We start from the raw sequence: 15562 nt of genomic DNA, 5'->3' as shown, positions 1-15562 counted from the left end.
CACTTTCTTGCAATGAGAGAAGTAGTAGAACCCCATCGAATCCTCCAAACCACAACCCTTCAACTGATACAAATGTTGGAAAACAACGAGCATAGGTATCTCGCCTCGTTGTCTACAATCGAAGAAATATGCCATTGCGAGCCACCAGGAAAAGCCCAAAAGTTAGCTAGAAGCAATGTTGTAGTCATTTAGAAGGCTGCAAAAGAAAAGGTGCAGCGATAATTGAAACTCGGCCTCTAGCCGATGTGACCCCTCTAGAAGGGAGAACTCATACGCGAAATTGATAAGTTCTATTCCCCGCAAGGATAGGACCCGTTCTAACTCCTCCCGTTTAGTGGTGCATGAGTAAAATCTCTGTCACTAGAACCAAAGACGGTCGATGGACTGGGACGATACAGTTACCAACTCCTCTTATCCTCACCATGCTATTGATAAAAGAAGGAAACAAAAGTTTTAAAAGAAAAAGCAAAGTCTTTGAAAATTACCTTTGTTTTGATTGTAGAAAACACTAAGAATGGAGGATTTAAGGTTCAAAATGATATATTTTTAAAAAAGAAGTTCCCTTCCCGCCTCTTAGACGATTCATACGACTGAGGGATATCAATGGCCCAGATGCGAACAAACAAAAACATTTTAATTTTCAACGATCAGATATAAACATGCTAGAACTACTCGCGCACGTGGTAGAGTGACCATTATGCATTACAGTCCGTAGCATACCTAGCAAGCTGTATTTAATCCTGATGTGATAGACCTAAAGAGCACCATTTTAAGACACCCCTTAAGGAGATTGTTATACGTCAATAACCTGAGACCTAAGTCATAAAAAGGATCCAAGTCTCCGACCCACAACCCGACCACAAGAAGACAACAAGGCGAACCAACTCACAAAGTAAAGCTACAGATCCAGCTCGATGGAACCTTGCACGAGCCCATAAGGCAAGGTCGTAGGATTAGCCCACGAATCCAGCTCGCAAGGCAAAGTTACAAACCCAGCTCGCAAGAACCTATAGAAGATCGCAATCTCACTTCGCATTCGCTCAAAAAACTCACTAAAAAGGCCATGTACTCCACAATCATCCAGACACGTGTCCAATAGGTACGAAGCCCGCCCAGAGCGCCAATCTCAAAAGCAAAAAAGACCTCGTGCTCCATAAGTACGTGCCTAACAAACCTAAAGTCCGCAGATAATGTCAATATTAGAGATAGAGAATGTCAATACCAAGGGCAATAGAATCAAAACAAAATAGTAGGGCCACGCCATGAGCTGTAATAGTACTTATAACCGCATGTATAAATACCTCAACATTCCTATCAATAAGACGCAATAAATATTACTCAACAAAAGTAGAATTTTATTTCATTTATATTTCTTACACCTATAAATAGACTTTAGAAAAGCATTCTATTTATTATTTATTTCATAACATAAACATTAATTCAATTATTTTTCTAAGCAAAGTCATTTTATTCAATTAAGAGAATAAACAACATGTGCAGGTGCATTGAGCCAGCAAAAGCTACAGAGCAATCAAAGCAATAAATAAAAGACAATACAAGAGAAATACAACAATCACACGACGACAGAAACTTCATGACCACCATCGAGCCTCATACATACTCAACTTCTCGATTCCAACTTTCGCTACAAAGGCCACAATGCTGCCATTGACCCTCTTCTCTAACGAAGTCACACATGAACATTAATGTGATATAATTATATTCAATACATATTATATTATAAAGAATAATATACATACACCTTTAAGGACACATAATATATCAATTATTATATATTCAATTGAGTTAATCAAAGCCAATAGAGAATAGGTATAACAAAAAGTCACCCATCCCCACAAAAGCAAGGAAAAAGTAGACCATTCCTTTCTTTGATATGGTCTATAGCTTATATATAGTGTGTTTCTTGACATGTAACAATGCAGCTTTCATTGCCAAACTTTGTAAGGAGAAAACCCAATATCAACCTTTATATATACTGTGCATCAAAGCTCAAATGTCGGGACTTGAGCTTCGAAGCCATGCGTGGCCTGGTACACCAACCGAGTCATTAAATTCCTGTAGGGATCTTCTTCTCTTTTTTCCTTCAAGTAGGCTATGCATTTCTCAACCTCTGTCTTCACATGCAAATATACTTCATGAGCTCTCTCCCTGTTTCTTAGCTCTTCTTTCCTCTCTTCAAAATATATATTAATTGTGTCAAATCATGATACATATAAAAACAACATAGTTGTAGAAAGGCAGTACCTTTTGTTTCAATAGGTTTCCCAAAATAGTAATAAAATCGGCCTGGCAATTTAGGAACAACTCCGGGAAGGTAGACATCTTGGTTCGACACTTCGCCACTGGCATCAATCCTACCATTCCAAAAATTTAAGGAAACCAACCAGAGAATTATGCAATGGGAAGAATTTATAGCAATTATAGAAAAGTTATCAGATAAGTGGATAGAATTGGTACCTCAAGTGCACAACCTCTTCTGTGAGCTCTTTTATGAACGTCCTCAATGAAGGGATTTGCATTTGATCATTGTAGTCAAAAACTAGCTGACAACAGGAATTGTGCAAAAATCCATATGAGCAATGTGCTTGTATATACATACACACTATACTATTATTATTTTACAGTCGAACCCACATATTTCATGTTACATTAATATTAGATTGTAAATGCCAAATTTAAGTAAATTAAACTTTTCTAACTCTTTGTTTTATGTAAAAAAAAAATTCAAATGTTAAATATATATTAATATAGACTATTTTAATCAATATGATAGATATATCATAACTATTAGAAAATTTAGATACATGCCAAATTTATAATAAGCTCAGATATGCAGGGACACAATGGCAAGGATGAATTGAGAAAATTGTTTAACTAGAATTGCTCTAGAAGACCAAATGCTTCATATGCTCCAAAATAATAGGCTACTGTAGACACTAGCCTTAGAAAGTTATGCATATGGTGCAATAAATGAGTCAGGCTCACCTCACCAACATCATCTTCTCCTACCACGCCAAAAGGTACAATTTTGGCTCCAAATCTAGATGCCATCCTCACAAACTCCGACTGTTCCGGCCAAAATAACTTGTATTCTTCTCCCTGAAAAAAAAACGTATAGTTCAGCATTGCCGAGTATCTCAGCCCTTCAAATCTTAAGAAATTCATCCAGCATTGGTGACTTGCAATGAACACAAACAAATGCCAAGTTCATCAGCACTCTATCTTCAAAGTCTATCTACCCCATGACAGTCATTAATTTTAATTCATAACAGAGGCATCAAACTTGTATGTATGAGGAAATTAAAGATATGGTAAAAGTACAATTGTTGAATTTTCAATTTTGTATTAGAAGCCTGAACTTTGATCAAGGCGAGCATTAAATCTATTTTTCAGATAAATGTCCTTATGAAGTGTTATGTAAACTACCTTCCTATGAAGAGCCTCACGAACACCTCCAGGATACAGTAAGGCATGAGACTTTGAAGATAAAAGTTTGTAGAAGTTGGATCCAGACACAGGAACTGCACCCATTAGTCTATATGTGTCAAATGAACCTAGATCAAGCATTCTGCCTTCTTTGGCTCTAGTAAACATCATCGGATGGGCTATCCCTCGCAAAAGAATATTTCTCTCCATGAGAAACTGAAGCACTAGGGGAGCCAATTCAAATCCCAGCAACATGTGATACCCAACATACAAGACTGGTCCTTCTGAGGGGATTCCAGCCAGGCCCCTCACCACTTTGCCATCCTCTAAAGTTGAGAGCATCACAGGACTAGTAACAGCAAGTACCCATCTAGGAATAACAATACTTTGTAGTTAGTATTAAATGTTAATGTGCTTACACAGCGAAAAATATACTATAATTGAAAACTGCCAGTGTGATCATATCTGCATCAAGCAAAAACATAGGGATCGACAGTAACAGATTCTGGCATTGAATCTTGGGGTATATATACTTTAATTAAATATCTTGTTATGTTTTACCAATATAAAAACACATACATAAATACTATACAGATAAAAGTAAATACTTATAGAACAAACAATTCCAACCATCAACTTTTACATACCCCAGACAAACAAAATGTCATTCTTCCAATTAGAATCACCCATGGTTTATTCCTGTTAATGCATTTGCATAAAATTTTTGCCATAGGATTATATTATTACCTGTTTGATTCATATATTTTCTTAAATTCATAAGGTGTGGGTGGTATGTAATCTGACACGTAGTCAAGGTATTTTCCTTGGCGATAGAAACTAGCACCCTTGATGGCTGTTACCAAATCAAAACCGTCTTCCTGCGATGAATGAGCAAAAATATGATGCATTTTCAGAATAGGTTGAGAAATGATATTTCAAGCAAAATATTGTTTCAAGACCCTGCATTACTATGTAAACAAATGATACTTATTCATCTTAGTTAGTCTTCAGTTTTATTTAACCTCTTTCTTACCCAAATTACTTTTCCATCAAAACCATTTTCATGCTGATGATTATTTACAAAACATGAGAGAGAGAGGAGAGAGAGAGAGAGAGAGAGAGAGAGAGAGAGAGAGAGAGAGTCCTACTAAGAAGAGAAAATGCCCGCTTTCTTCAAACACACGTTTCTCACATTTAGGCAACATGCGGTACAGTCTTTGAGCTTCCTCTTCACTGGGAAACAACTGATCCTTCCCACTATACCAAAAAATAGAAAACACCAGCCATTATCACAATAGGGGCCATAAACTAGGCAAGAATATTAACAAAAAGATCAATGGATGGAGTTGATGACTAATTAAGGACCTGCAAAGCAACAATGCTTGATTTTTTACAGCATGGAGATGTGAATTGGCAGATGAAGAAGCAGATTTAAGCATTTGTAGCTTCCAGAGAAGTGTTTCCCTGGGTAACATGTCAGCCAGAACCTGAGACTTAAATTGTCAATTCTTTTTGCACCAAAATGAAAATACATTAGGTGAAATGCATAGCATGAGCATCATAAACTATGTGAAGCTATTATCTTTTCTATGAATGAAAAGTTGTATCCTCAAAGATAAAAGCATATTCAAACTATCATCTCCATATACATTTTGGCAACAAAATAATGCAGATGTGGAAGTAACACAATAAATGTCAACTGAAATAGTACTTCCAGCATTAATGTTTCATAAATGAATCTTACACAGAGATAAGACGACATTGCAACCAGATCCTGTGTTAGCTCTCCAACAATTTGGTGTGGCATAAGTCCCTTTGCCACATTTTCGAAGGCCATCCTCAAAGGATCACCTAAACAGATGCCATTGCTCACATCTCACCAACATTCTTAATTATTTCTGATCAGCAATAAGAATAATAGATCTACCAAAAGTGATGCTAAAATATCGTTATTTTATTTGTTTTCAACAAAAAGTCATTAACATTATGCTTTTAAGGCTGTTAGACTAAATAGAACAAGTTATACACCTCAGCCTCAAGTAAGTATCAAGGCCAACAAACTGGAATTTAAAGAAAAGCCTCCAAACCTGATGCCAAGTTCAGCATGTAAGAGAAGTACAACGAGAGTTGATCAGGCATGACTTGCAGTACAGGTATTAGAGATTGTAATTGTGACCTGCTAAATGATGTAGCTGCAAACAGAACATAAACAAGACAGCAAACACTATTAATTGTATTGCAATGATCAACATCACGCTTTAGCCAGTTTTCTGGGGTTTAAAGTACATCTTATCATCTCTGTTGTATCCACCTCTTACTATTCCTTTACAAGTAAAATCTGTTATGTTCAGGTTCCAAAATCAATCCTATTTTTATATTGGACAGGATTATAACAGCATAAGTTTGCACCTGGATTGGCCAAAATTAGCACAAGATCAACATCAGGGTTACGAGCAGCAATATCTAAGGCAATGCATGCTCCAAGAGACTCTCCAACAATATAAATTGGTCGGTCTGGTGATCTCTTGTACTCGGACCTTACTGTTCTTTCAACCAGCTTCACTAGATCTAAGGAAAATAAACAAATTATGCAAATAGAACAGAATCAAAATGTAACAATATTAAAACAGGATATTAATGGTCCTTTTTATATATAAAGAGACACTATGATCAACTTGGCATTAGCATTTTGCTTAGTACATTTTGAAAAATCAAATTCTGAGCCATTTACAAGCTATTTACCAAAGTACTTGAAATAATCAAGTTGATAAAAATAAGAAAACTTTCAACATGAATCAAAAACTTTATAATAAAGGGTAGTAAAGTATAGTTTGAATTTACTTGGTAAGATTTGTCATTAAGTAATGATAATGTCTGCTTTATATTATGTTGAAAAGTTAAAGACAGAAAGTACATAGGATTAGGAATATATGCTTTCAACATATGCATGAAAGGCCGGATCTTTACCTGTAAATGATGTTTTATCCGTTACTGGAATATGCAAACACCAAATTTCGAAAATCCTTCATTCAATAATTTTTTTTAAAAAAAATCAAATTCAATTCAACTTCAGAAAAAAGGTTTACTAAAAAAAAAAAAAAAGAGTAAAAGTGTCACTTACTTTCCCAGTTTATGATGATGTTTAAAAAGTCCAAGCCCCATGCCATCAATCCCTGTATTAACGTTCAAATTTAATAAAAATGAAAAATAAAAGTTGATAACTATGAATTTCATTTTCAAAAAAGTTGATAGCTTTATTATAAAGTTAATGTCAAAAGCTAGTTATGATTTCCTTATCAAAAACTCCAAAAAAAAAAAAGAAAAAGAAATTCAAACCAGGCAAAAAGAGGAGGAGAGGAGAATCAGGAGCATGGGACCCGCACTCCAAAGGAGTAAACCACCGTGGCGGCCCTGCCTTTGATTGGATCATCAAATCTTTGCAGTCTTGGAAATATTCTCTCAACGTGTTTCCATTCTCGTCGGTTATTTCCTGAGGATTCGAGTAAATATTCGATGTTAACTCTTCTTCTTCCTTCCTTCCCTTCCTATTCTTCTCTTCCAACCATCTTCCCTTCTCCGTTGACCTCGTTGCAACCGTCGCCGGTGACGATTTCTGATCTTCAGACACCGCCATCGCTCGAAATGAGCTTAAGCACCGGTTCCTCACCGAGTTTCCGGCCGTTGACGTCACTAACGGACTGGCGACAAACAGAGAAGGTCCGGTTGCCGCCATGGGGACGAATCCCTTTTAGTTGTCTGATTGGAAATGGGGAAATTTATAAAGAAGAGTGATTAATATATAATAAAGTGAGAGTAGTGGGACTTATACTTTTGTAGTGGAGTGGAAGACTCTATATTTTATATGAAAATAGTGAGACAAAGAAAAGCTCAGACAAAACATCTTTTCAACTTCCAGGTCTATACGATGCTCCTGTTGGTCGAAACTTTTAGTAGCTAATTTTAATCAATTAATTTCTATATTTCCACCAGATTTACAAGAATTAAAGGAGTAATCCAATTAAATAATTTATTAAAATAGTAATTCAAATAAAAATTAGTAAAAGTTAACAGCCCAACATAATAATCATTTTAACGTCTCTTTTAACTTTTAAATCTGTATTTTTTTTGTTAATTTTATTGACGTAGCCTATACGTTAATGGCATGTTAATATTTAATTAATTTTAAAACTTTAAAACATTAAAAATATTTTTTATACTTTTTAATAATTTCTATTTTTAAAAATATTTTTTTAATTTTAAAATTTTAAAAATTAATTAAATGTTTACATGTTATTCATGTGTATACCACATCAATAAAATTAAAAATGTTAATTTTTCATTCATTTTGAATGATTTGACATAAAAAGTGGGTTAAAAATAAAAATAAAAATAAAATAAAATGCTAAATTGATTTTTTATAAAATTAGAAGGCCAAATAAATCATTATATTTTTTAATATATATGTAAAAATAATAATAAAGTTGACATGTTTATCACAAAGTGGGCTAACTTGATAATTTTGGAAAAGTGTGAAGATATAATTCAAAGCAATTAAAATAAAAAAAAAAAGTGTAATTATGTTAGCTTGTGTTGTGTTGAATGTAACAGAGAAATGAAGAAATTTAATTATAGATGATGAGAAAGCGATTCATTTTTTAAGATTATTAGTCAATTTTTCTTTACTTTTTATCTAATTTAGTCATCATAGGTTTAGCCTACAAGTAGGCCTCTACAGCTGATTTATAAATTAAAAATAATTTTTTATGTGGTTATAATACTAATTAACATATACGAAGATATCTGAACTTGATAATTTATTTTTAGTTGTTATTTAATTTTTATATTTTAAAATGTGAGATTGTCATCATGCTATTAGTCGTTAGTGTCACGTCGGCATATTTTAACAGTGTTAATCGATACCTAAAAAATACTAAATTAACTCACGGGTTTCAAGCTTAGATATCAATTAAGTCAAAAAAACCTTAGATACCAACTAGGTACAAGTTGCCAACTTTAAGTACTTCTATATATATTAAACGAAAAGTAAAAGTTGAATTATTAATATTAATTAATTGATTAAAAGGTAAAAAACTTTCTTTTATTTTTTAATCTTAATATTAAGTAAATTGACCTTTCAAAAAGAATCAAGCAATTTAGTATTTATTAATTTCACCCCATTATCTTATTTTTGTTGTTATAATAATAAATTTAGCCTTTAACATTTAAATATTATGTCAATTTAATTTTGATTCTAAAAAACTTATATGAAATAATAAATATATAAAATTAAAAATTTATATATATATATTTTTAAACTTCAAAATATATAAAAATTTTAAAAAATTCTCAAAATTATATATATATATTTAAAACCAATAAAATTTGAAAAAAATTTTAAAATCCTCAAAATATAAATATTTAAAGTCATTAAATTTTGGAAAAGATATAATTAAAATTATTTTAAAACTGAAAATAATTTTAACAAAAAACCCTTATCTTCTTCATCTAAAAGGATATAAAGTATCGGAGGGCTGGTAGCGGGAATTTGGAATTTTCTCTCTAAAGATTCGGGTGATTTGTGTTCTTGTTTTTCCACCTTCGTGCTTTTGTGGCTCTACTGGGTGGTGGCTTTGCGTGTGTCTATCTATGTTCCTCTTTAACGAATACTTGGACGGTGGTAGTTATTGCTTTTTCGTCGTTATTTGGTTTCGTAGTGGTGACGTATTATGAAGGAAATGATTGTGGTGGTGGCGTTATTGGCTATTTGGTGGTGAAAGGTGTCAAGCCATGTTCGTTTCTTGGGAGTTGTAACTATTAAGCGATTAAGCTTCATCTTCTTTTTGGTTGTTCGGTCATCTTTGTTCTGTGAGAGCTTTGTTGCTTTAGAGTGTAGCTCGTTCTCGTCTATTTCTTCTTCGGGTGCCTTGTTGGTTTGAGGGGTTGTAGCCGGTGGCGGGTTTCAAAGATGGGGAGCACTTTGTGACGCTGTTTTTTGGAGAGGTGTTGATCCTTTGATCGGGAGGCGGTGGCGTTCTTGGCCCTTCTAGGTGCGCAGTTCAGGACTGCCTTCAACGAGCTCTAGCGTTTCTTGATCGGTGTTACGACAGTCTTCGGTTTCGGTGGTTTTTACCTCTTGTTTCTTTTATTGTTTTCACGTGTTGTTTTCTTTATTTTAATTTGTTTCCCTGTAACTTCCTCATCTCTTTTCAATGTTTTCATGTACTTAAAGGGACTGTTTAAAGTTTTGATGTGGTTTTTCTTTCTTTTTTCCCTATAAGTGTTTTTTCTGCGCTTTCTGGATTTTCTTCATACTGTTTTGTGGTTTTTTTCTGTTTAGGGATCATCTTGATCATCGCTTTTGAGATCATGATAATGTTCTATTGAGTCTTTCTATAGACTGTTGCCTTATTTTTAATTTGCGTTTAAACTGCTTTGTTTTGGTTTGTTTCTTAGTTTTTGTTGGTTTGATCTTTCGTCCTGATAGGTGCTGATTTATTCACCCTTTACGAGTGTTTTTGTTGGTCTTGAGGTGGATCATTTTTATCTTGTTATGCTGCGTTTGAGTATTGGTTACTGTTTTGTACGTTTTGTTTTTGTTAAAAGCTGTTTGTTGGGTGGTCGGTGATTTTGGTTGAGGGTGGCGGCAGTTTACTTCGGTGCTCGTTTTTTCTTGGGGATCCGATTCCAGTAGCTCATTCTTGTTCTGTTTCGCTGGGTTTTGTGGTGTTTTTGTTGAGTTGTGTGGTGTTCCCTTATTGGTTGGTCTGTGTCCTGGGTGTTGTTTTCGTCATGGGTTGAGGTGCGGTCTGTTGGTGGGGCTTCATTATGGAAGAAGACTTAAATGCTTTATTGGCTAGGCTGACCTTCTCTGAAGCTGAGTCCAAGCAGGTGGTTTGCAAAAACAGGTCAAGTCCGAATATGCAAGGTTTTGAAGCATAGGCTGTAGGTACATTGATTACTAAGGAGAAAATCAACAGGGAAGCTATGTATCGGGTTTTGAAATCCTTATGGTTCACCAAGGAATCGGTGAGTTTTGTGGCTATGGTTGAGGGGTTATTTTTTGTTAAATTCGGAATTGTGGAAGATAGAACGAGAATTTTCAATTTAGCCCCGTGGTTGTTTGATCAGTGCTTGTTTGCTATGTTGTCGTATGTAAAAGGTCAAACTTTGAGTAAGTACAATTTTAGTTTCGTTCCTTTTTGGATTCGGGTTTATAACATCCCCTTTGAGCAAATGGACAAGTGGCTATTGATATGGCAGTAAGGTGGGAGAGGTTGTGGCGATCGATTGGCGTGATAGAGAGGGTTGTTGGATTGAAGGATCCGGGTTAAGATTGATGTTTCTAAACCTCTACGATGTGTTGTTTATTTGGTTGGGAGGGATGGAATCGAGATTATGCGTATCATTAAGTATTGGAGGCTCCCGATTTTTTGCTATTGTTGTGGGTATATCGGTCATAATTCTCAAAAGTGCTCACAACAAGAAACAATCCAAGGGGTGAGTGTTTCAAACTATCAATACGACAATTGGTTAAGGGTCCAAATAGGGTAGCCAAGTCAGGAAAGAGGAAATTGGCGCAATGATATTGAATTTGTTGAGAAGGATAAAGAGTCTAATGAACCGGTTGACAAATCTGAGAGCACGACTCAGATGGGTGGGTTTATAACAGTGCAGAGAGGTAAAGAAAAGATTAAGTCTGGGGATGAGGTATCAGAATCCTGCTCACTAACGGATAAGCGACCAATACGACCTTTGAGGGAAGGAGGGGGTAGGCAAAAACAAACGTAAGAAGAATAAAGGTATTGATGTGGAAGGTTTTGAAAAGAGCCCTAGCCAGATGGTTCGAAGGAAGTTATCATATGGTTTATCTCTATTCAAGGCAGTGGCTGGCGATCAGCCCGCCCAGAGTCATGAAGTTACTATGTTGAAACTATCGGGGGCTTGGGTAGCTCCTCTTGCCAAAGATCCCGACACTGTTTTTTATGAGTGAGACTAAATTGCGTACTAGTGAGTTTGATCGGGTTTATGTTTGTTGCAATATGGATTGCATGCTTTATTGTGGATTCTGATCGTCGTAGGGGTGGGTTGGCTCTTTTATGGAAGGCTGGGGTGGATGTGATTATCCAAAATTAGTCTATGAACCATATTGATTCGATTATATGGGATGATGGGCAAGATCAGATTAGGTTTACCGGGTTCTATGGATATCCAGAGTCGAGTCAGAGGCACAAATTCTGGGAATTAATTCAGAATATAAGTAATATGGTGAACGAGTATTGAATTGTTAGGGGTGATTTCAATGAAATTTTTAATGATGCTGAAAAGTGTGGGGGGAGACGGAAGGCTAGGGTTGCCATGGATTCTTTCTGAAATGCTATGGAAGAGTTGTCGTTGGTGGATATTAAACCAAATAGAGACAGGTTTTTGGTCTCCGCTCATTGGTTGCTTAGAGTGCCTTTTGTGTCTACGGAGGTTGTTCATCAAGCTAGTTTGGATCACGATGCTATTTTCCTTAATACATCGGGTCAACGATCGATGGATGTTTTGAGAGATCTAAGATTATTTTTTAGATACGAAGCTTGTTGGGTTGAGGAAAATGAGGCTAAAGATATTATTAGAAGCGAGTGGGATCAAAGGGATAGGAATCTTTTGTCTAAAATCAAGGCGGTGGGTGCTTGTCTCGGGGATTGGCAGCATCATCGATTTAAGAGGTTGAAAAGTCATATGCGTTGATTTATTTGTCGGGTTTACAGACTTATTGATGGGCTTATATTGGAGTCAAATATCGATGAGTTAAAAGCTGCTCGGGCTAAGTTAAAGCGCTTATACTTGGAAGAAGAAACTTATTGGAGCCAAAGATCCTCGAATCTGTGGCTAAAAGAAGGTGACAGGAACACTTGGTTTTTCCATGTTCGGGCTACTAGATGAAATAAAAGGAATAGAATTGAGGGGTTGTTTAATTCCGATGGTTAATGGGTGATGATCCGAGTGATGTTTGTGGGTTGGCTAGGGACTATTTTCTTTCGTTATTCAAATCTAAGACGTGTGGTAATTTTGAGGGGATTTTTTATCAGATTCAGATATACATTACCCTTGAGATGAACTCCTTGTTGGATGGGCCGGTTACGAATAGAGAAATTGTTGAGGCCTTCAATCAAATGGACCCTCATAAAGCTCCGGGTACTGATGGGTTATCAGGCCTCTTTTATGAGGAGAATTGGGATGTTATGGGCAAAGAAGTGCTCCAATATTGCCATGATATTTTAAAGGCGGATTGTGATCTTATGGACATTATTGGGCCAATTGTCTGACTTGAAAATTAACTTCCAAAAATATTATATTAATTTTAATTGATTTGACTAATTTAATTTTACTTGATCAAAATTAATTTTTCCAAAAATCACTTGCAATTTTCATTGCACCCAGCTGCCCTACCTAGTAGAGCTAGCTGATTGAACAAGACCATCCTTCGAGGCACCAACATTATCCTTAATCACATTAGTAGAAACCTCCTCAAACACCCTCTATCGCTTCTTCCCTTTGACATATTGGATAGGGTACTATTCCCCATCAAAGCCCAATTCCATAAGCCCAGCTTGAGTAGGTCCATCAACTTTTAAAACAACATCCAAATAAGATACACTCGCCTTAGCCATAGCTGATTGGCATCTAGTAGACCCCACTAAATTTAGATTATGATTAGGATATAGATTGGTAACATTATCCCCAAAGTTACGCCCTATTTGACTCATTTCCCTATCCACCCTTTGACTCATTGAATTGTCCGGTTCCTGTAGCCATCGGCTTACCATCGAGGACTCTCTTTTCATCAGAGCTTGCAACGAAACATCCCATCCAAATTAAATTTTCCCCGGACTGATTCTGGCCCATAGCGGGCAAAAACTCTCCCCATATCCAAGCTTCCTATAAAGAAAACAAAATAGGCTAAGTTTCTCATATTGGAACTGAGCATAAATCGTCTGGTTATCCCCTAACGTGATCTTCTTCTTGCGTTTTAATGGAAGTCAGACATCCAAACGGACCTTAATTTGCATAAATCGCCTCGCAACAAAAAAAGAGACCTTCGTAGTCAAGGAAACTACCCAGAAACAAAACAAATTGTCGCGCCATAGCCTCTGACATCAGCCCTGGAGGAAAATCATGGATCTGTACCCAAAATTCGACGGAGAATAACGGCAACATGATCGGATCCTCCCCTAACTTGATCTTATACAGCAGTAACAAGTGGTTGTTAAAAAACCAAGGTGTCCCCTCTAAAACTCGTTTTACATCAACTTCATAAAAGAATTGAAATAAAATTTGCTTGTCTCCCAGATCTTTAAAAAAAACTACACCAATAGGGTGCTAAAGATCAACTAAAGTATTTCTCAAAGAGGGGAAATGCACTACGTTATCTGTTAAGCAACAATGCACTAAACAGAACTGAAACTCCTCATCAGCCTCACTCTCATCCTTCTAGAACACTTCCTCTTCCCCATCAACTATTGGAAAAACGTGTTTGGAAAACGCAGCAGAAAGTAAATTTAGGGAAAACCAGTTTAATTTTTTTTTTCAAAACAAGATCTTGGTTGTGATATCTAAAATAATAAACAATTAATCAAAAAAGCACATTTTCAATTTGTCTAGGATAAGCACTTCGACCGAGTATCCGCTATCCTCAAGCTTATGTCTACCGAGTGTGGGCTCGCTTCGAATAAAAAAAATTTCACAAAATTTACCAGTAGGGTAATTTTGCAATTTCTCTAAACTTTTGGGTCAAGTTGCAAATTAGAAAAATATCTCTAAAAATTTTCTAGAATAATCTCTTCAGAGAATTTTCTCTTTACAACTTTCTCTTAAATTCAAATATGTGCAAATAATGACCCAAGGCTCTCTTTATATAGGAAGAGTTTAGAGAGTTCAACCATGATTAAACTTGATCACTTTAATTTATGCGTTTTACCCTATCGTGTGACCCCTACAGTTTTAAAAATTTTCATCTTTTCCCAAAAAATTCTAAATGTTTCTAATTTAGTCCCAATTTATTTCTAATGTGTTTTTAGGGCTCGAGGGCTCGTATAAGGGACAATATGTATGTCATTGATGGAATTTTCTAAGATTGATATTGTGAACTAAATGGTTTATATTTTTGATAGCTTTGAAATGTAAACTCCGATAATGCTCCGTAATCCTATTTCGACGACGGATACGGGTTAGGGGTGTTATAGTGTGACATACCTTAATATTGAATGGATGACGAACTATGTATGTGTGACTCATATACTTTGATATAAGTAAAATCCTGAGTTCAAATAGATTAGGAATCGAAAGTTGGTGCATTGGGTATACGACTTTTGCAGTATGTAGCTTCATTCACAACAGTGGAATTCATAACTCGAGATATCGGTAAATCATATCCTCTCATTAGCATTACATGGTTGATGAAAAGAAAACATGGCTACAGCTCGTTCATTTTTGTGATGAATGACTTGATTACTATTTCATAGTAATTGACTTTTCACAAAGGAATATGTAATGGTAACTATGAGATAAAATATAATCATATTGGGAGAACAGATTTATTCCAAAGAGATTAAGGATATCCTATAAGGGTAACACACTTATGACAAGGTCATAAGACGAGCACTGATCGAGTTGCTTTCATAATGATATGTCATTAGGGAGAGCTCAGTCACGATGCTATAGTGGAATGACTTCGTGACTAAATTATTTTATAATTAATAGGCGAAAAGTTGGAACTTAATTATAATTTATTTGAGCCCTAATCGCATATGTTTAATCTGTCCCTCCAGTAGCTTGTTGAAACTAGAAATGAATTGCATGTTTAATCAAATGAATATAAATGGATGGAAATGGTAAAGTTAGAGAAATGAGAAACATTTGGAAATGAATGTGGTTTTCTCTAAATGAAAAATGAAAATAACCTAAAAATGAATTTATGGGTTTTTGAATTATTATTCAAAATGGAAATAAATTAATTAGTTATAGTAAAATTGTTAAATGTAGAAATATTGAATATATTTTCTCATAGATTCTTTTATGGTAAAGTCGTCGTGATTTTAATAGAATTAGAATTGAGTTGAGAAAATTATTT

At 35.3% G+C, this 15562-nt stretch overlaps 1 protein-coding gene across 2 annotated transcripts; it reads right to left on the bottom strand.

The window, feature by feature from the left end:
- Positions 1-1763: 1763 nt before the first annotated feature.
- On the bottom strand, positions 1764-7288 carry LOC105798017 (phytyl ester synthase 2, chloroplastic). Of its 2 annotated transcripts, XM_012627887.2 has the most exons (14): positions 6784-7288; positions 6569-6620; positions 6415-6470; positions 5857-6015; positions 5535-5639; positions 5192-5298; positions 4813-4934; positions 4596-4704; positions 4195-4325; positions 3448-3817; positions 3007-3120; positions 2479-2564; positions 2266-2375; positions 1764-2194 (listed from the first exon to the last, which is right to left on the bottom strand). In XM_012627887.2, exons 1-14 carry the CDS (start codon positions 7178-7180, stop codon positions 2004-2006), a joined length of 2109 nt encoding a protein of 702 aa, XP_012483341.1. In that variant the 5' UTR covers positions 7181-7288; the 3' UTR covers positions 1764-2003. The 2 variants fall into 2 exon arrangements, with proteins under 2 accessions (XP_012483341.1, XP_052477010.1); XM_052621050.1 differs by lacking the exon at positions 6415-6470 and having other exon boundaries at positions 6784-6971.
- Between the last annotated feature and the right edge of the window lie 8274 nt (positions 7289-15562).

This window comes from Gossypium raimondii, chromosome 9, assembly GCF_025698545.1.
Source record: "Gossypium raimondii isolate GPD5lz chromosome 9, ASM2569854v1, whole genome shotgun sequence".
Taxonomy (NCBI): domain Eukaryota; kingdom Viridiplantae; phylum Streptophyta; class Magnoliopsida; order Malvales; family Malvaceae; genus Gossypium; species Gossypium raimondii.
The sequence above is the reverse complement of the archived record's forward strand: the minus strand, read 5'-3'. Positions and strand labels throughout refer to the sequence as shown.

Bases quoted from the DNA above. Each gene is read 5' to 3' on its own strand.
- LOC105798017 (XM_012627887.2), bottom strand. From the start codon at position 7,180: ATGGCGGCAACCGGACCTTCTCTGTTTGTCGCCAGTCCGTTAGTGACG. The intron at 4,935-5,191 runs GTAAGATTCATT...TTTAAGTCTCAG, and splicing joins CAATGTCGTCTTATCTCTGT to GTTCTGGCTGACATGTTACC. The intron at 4,326-4,595 runs GTAGGACTCTCT...CATTCATCGCAG, and splicing joins GCGGGCATTTTCTCTTCTTA to GAAGACGGTTTTGATTTGGT.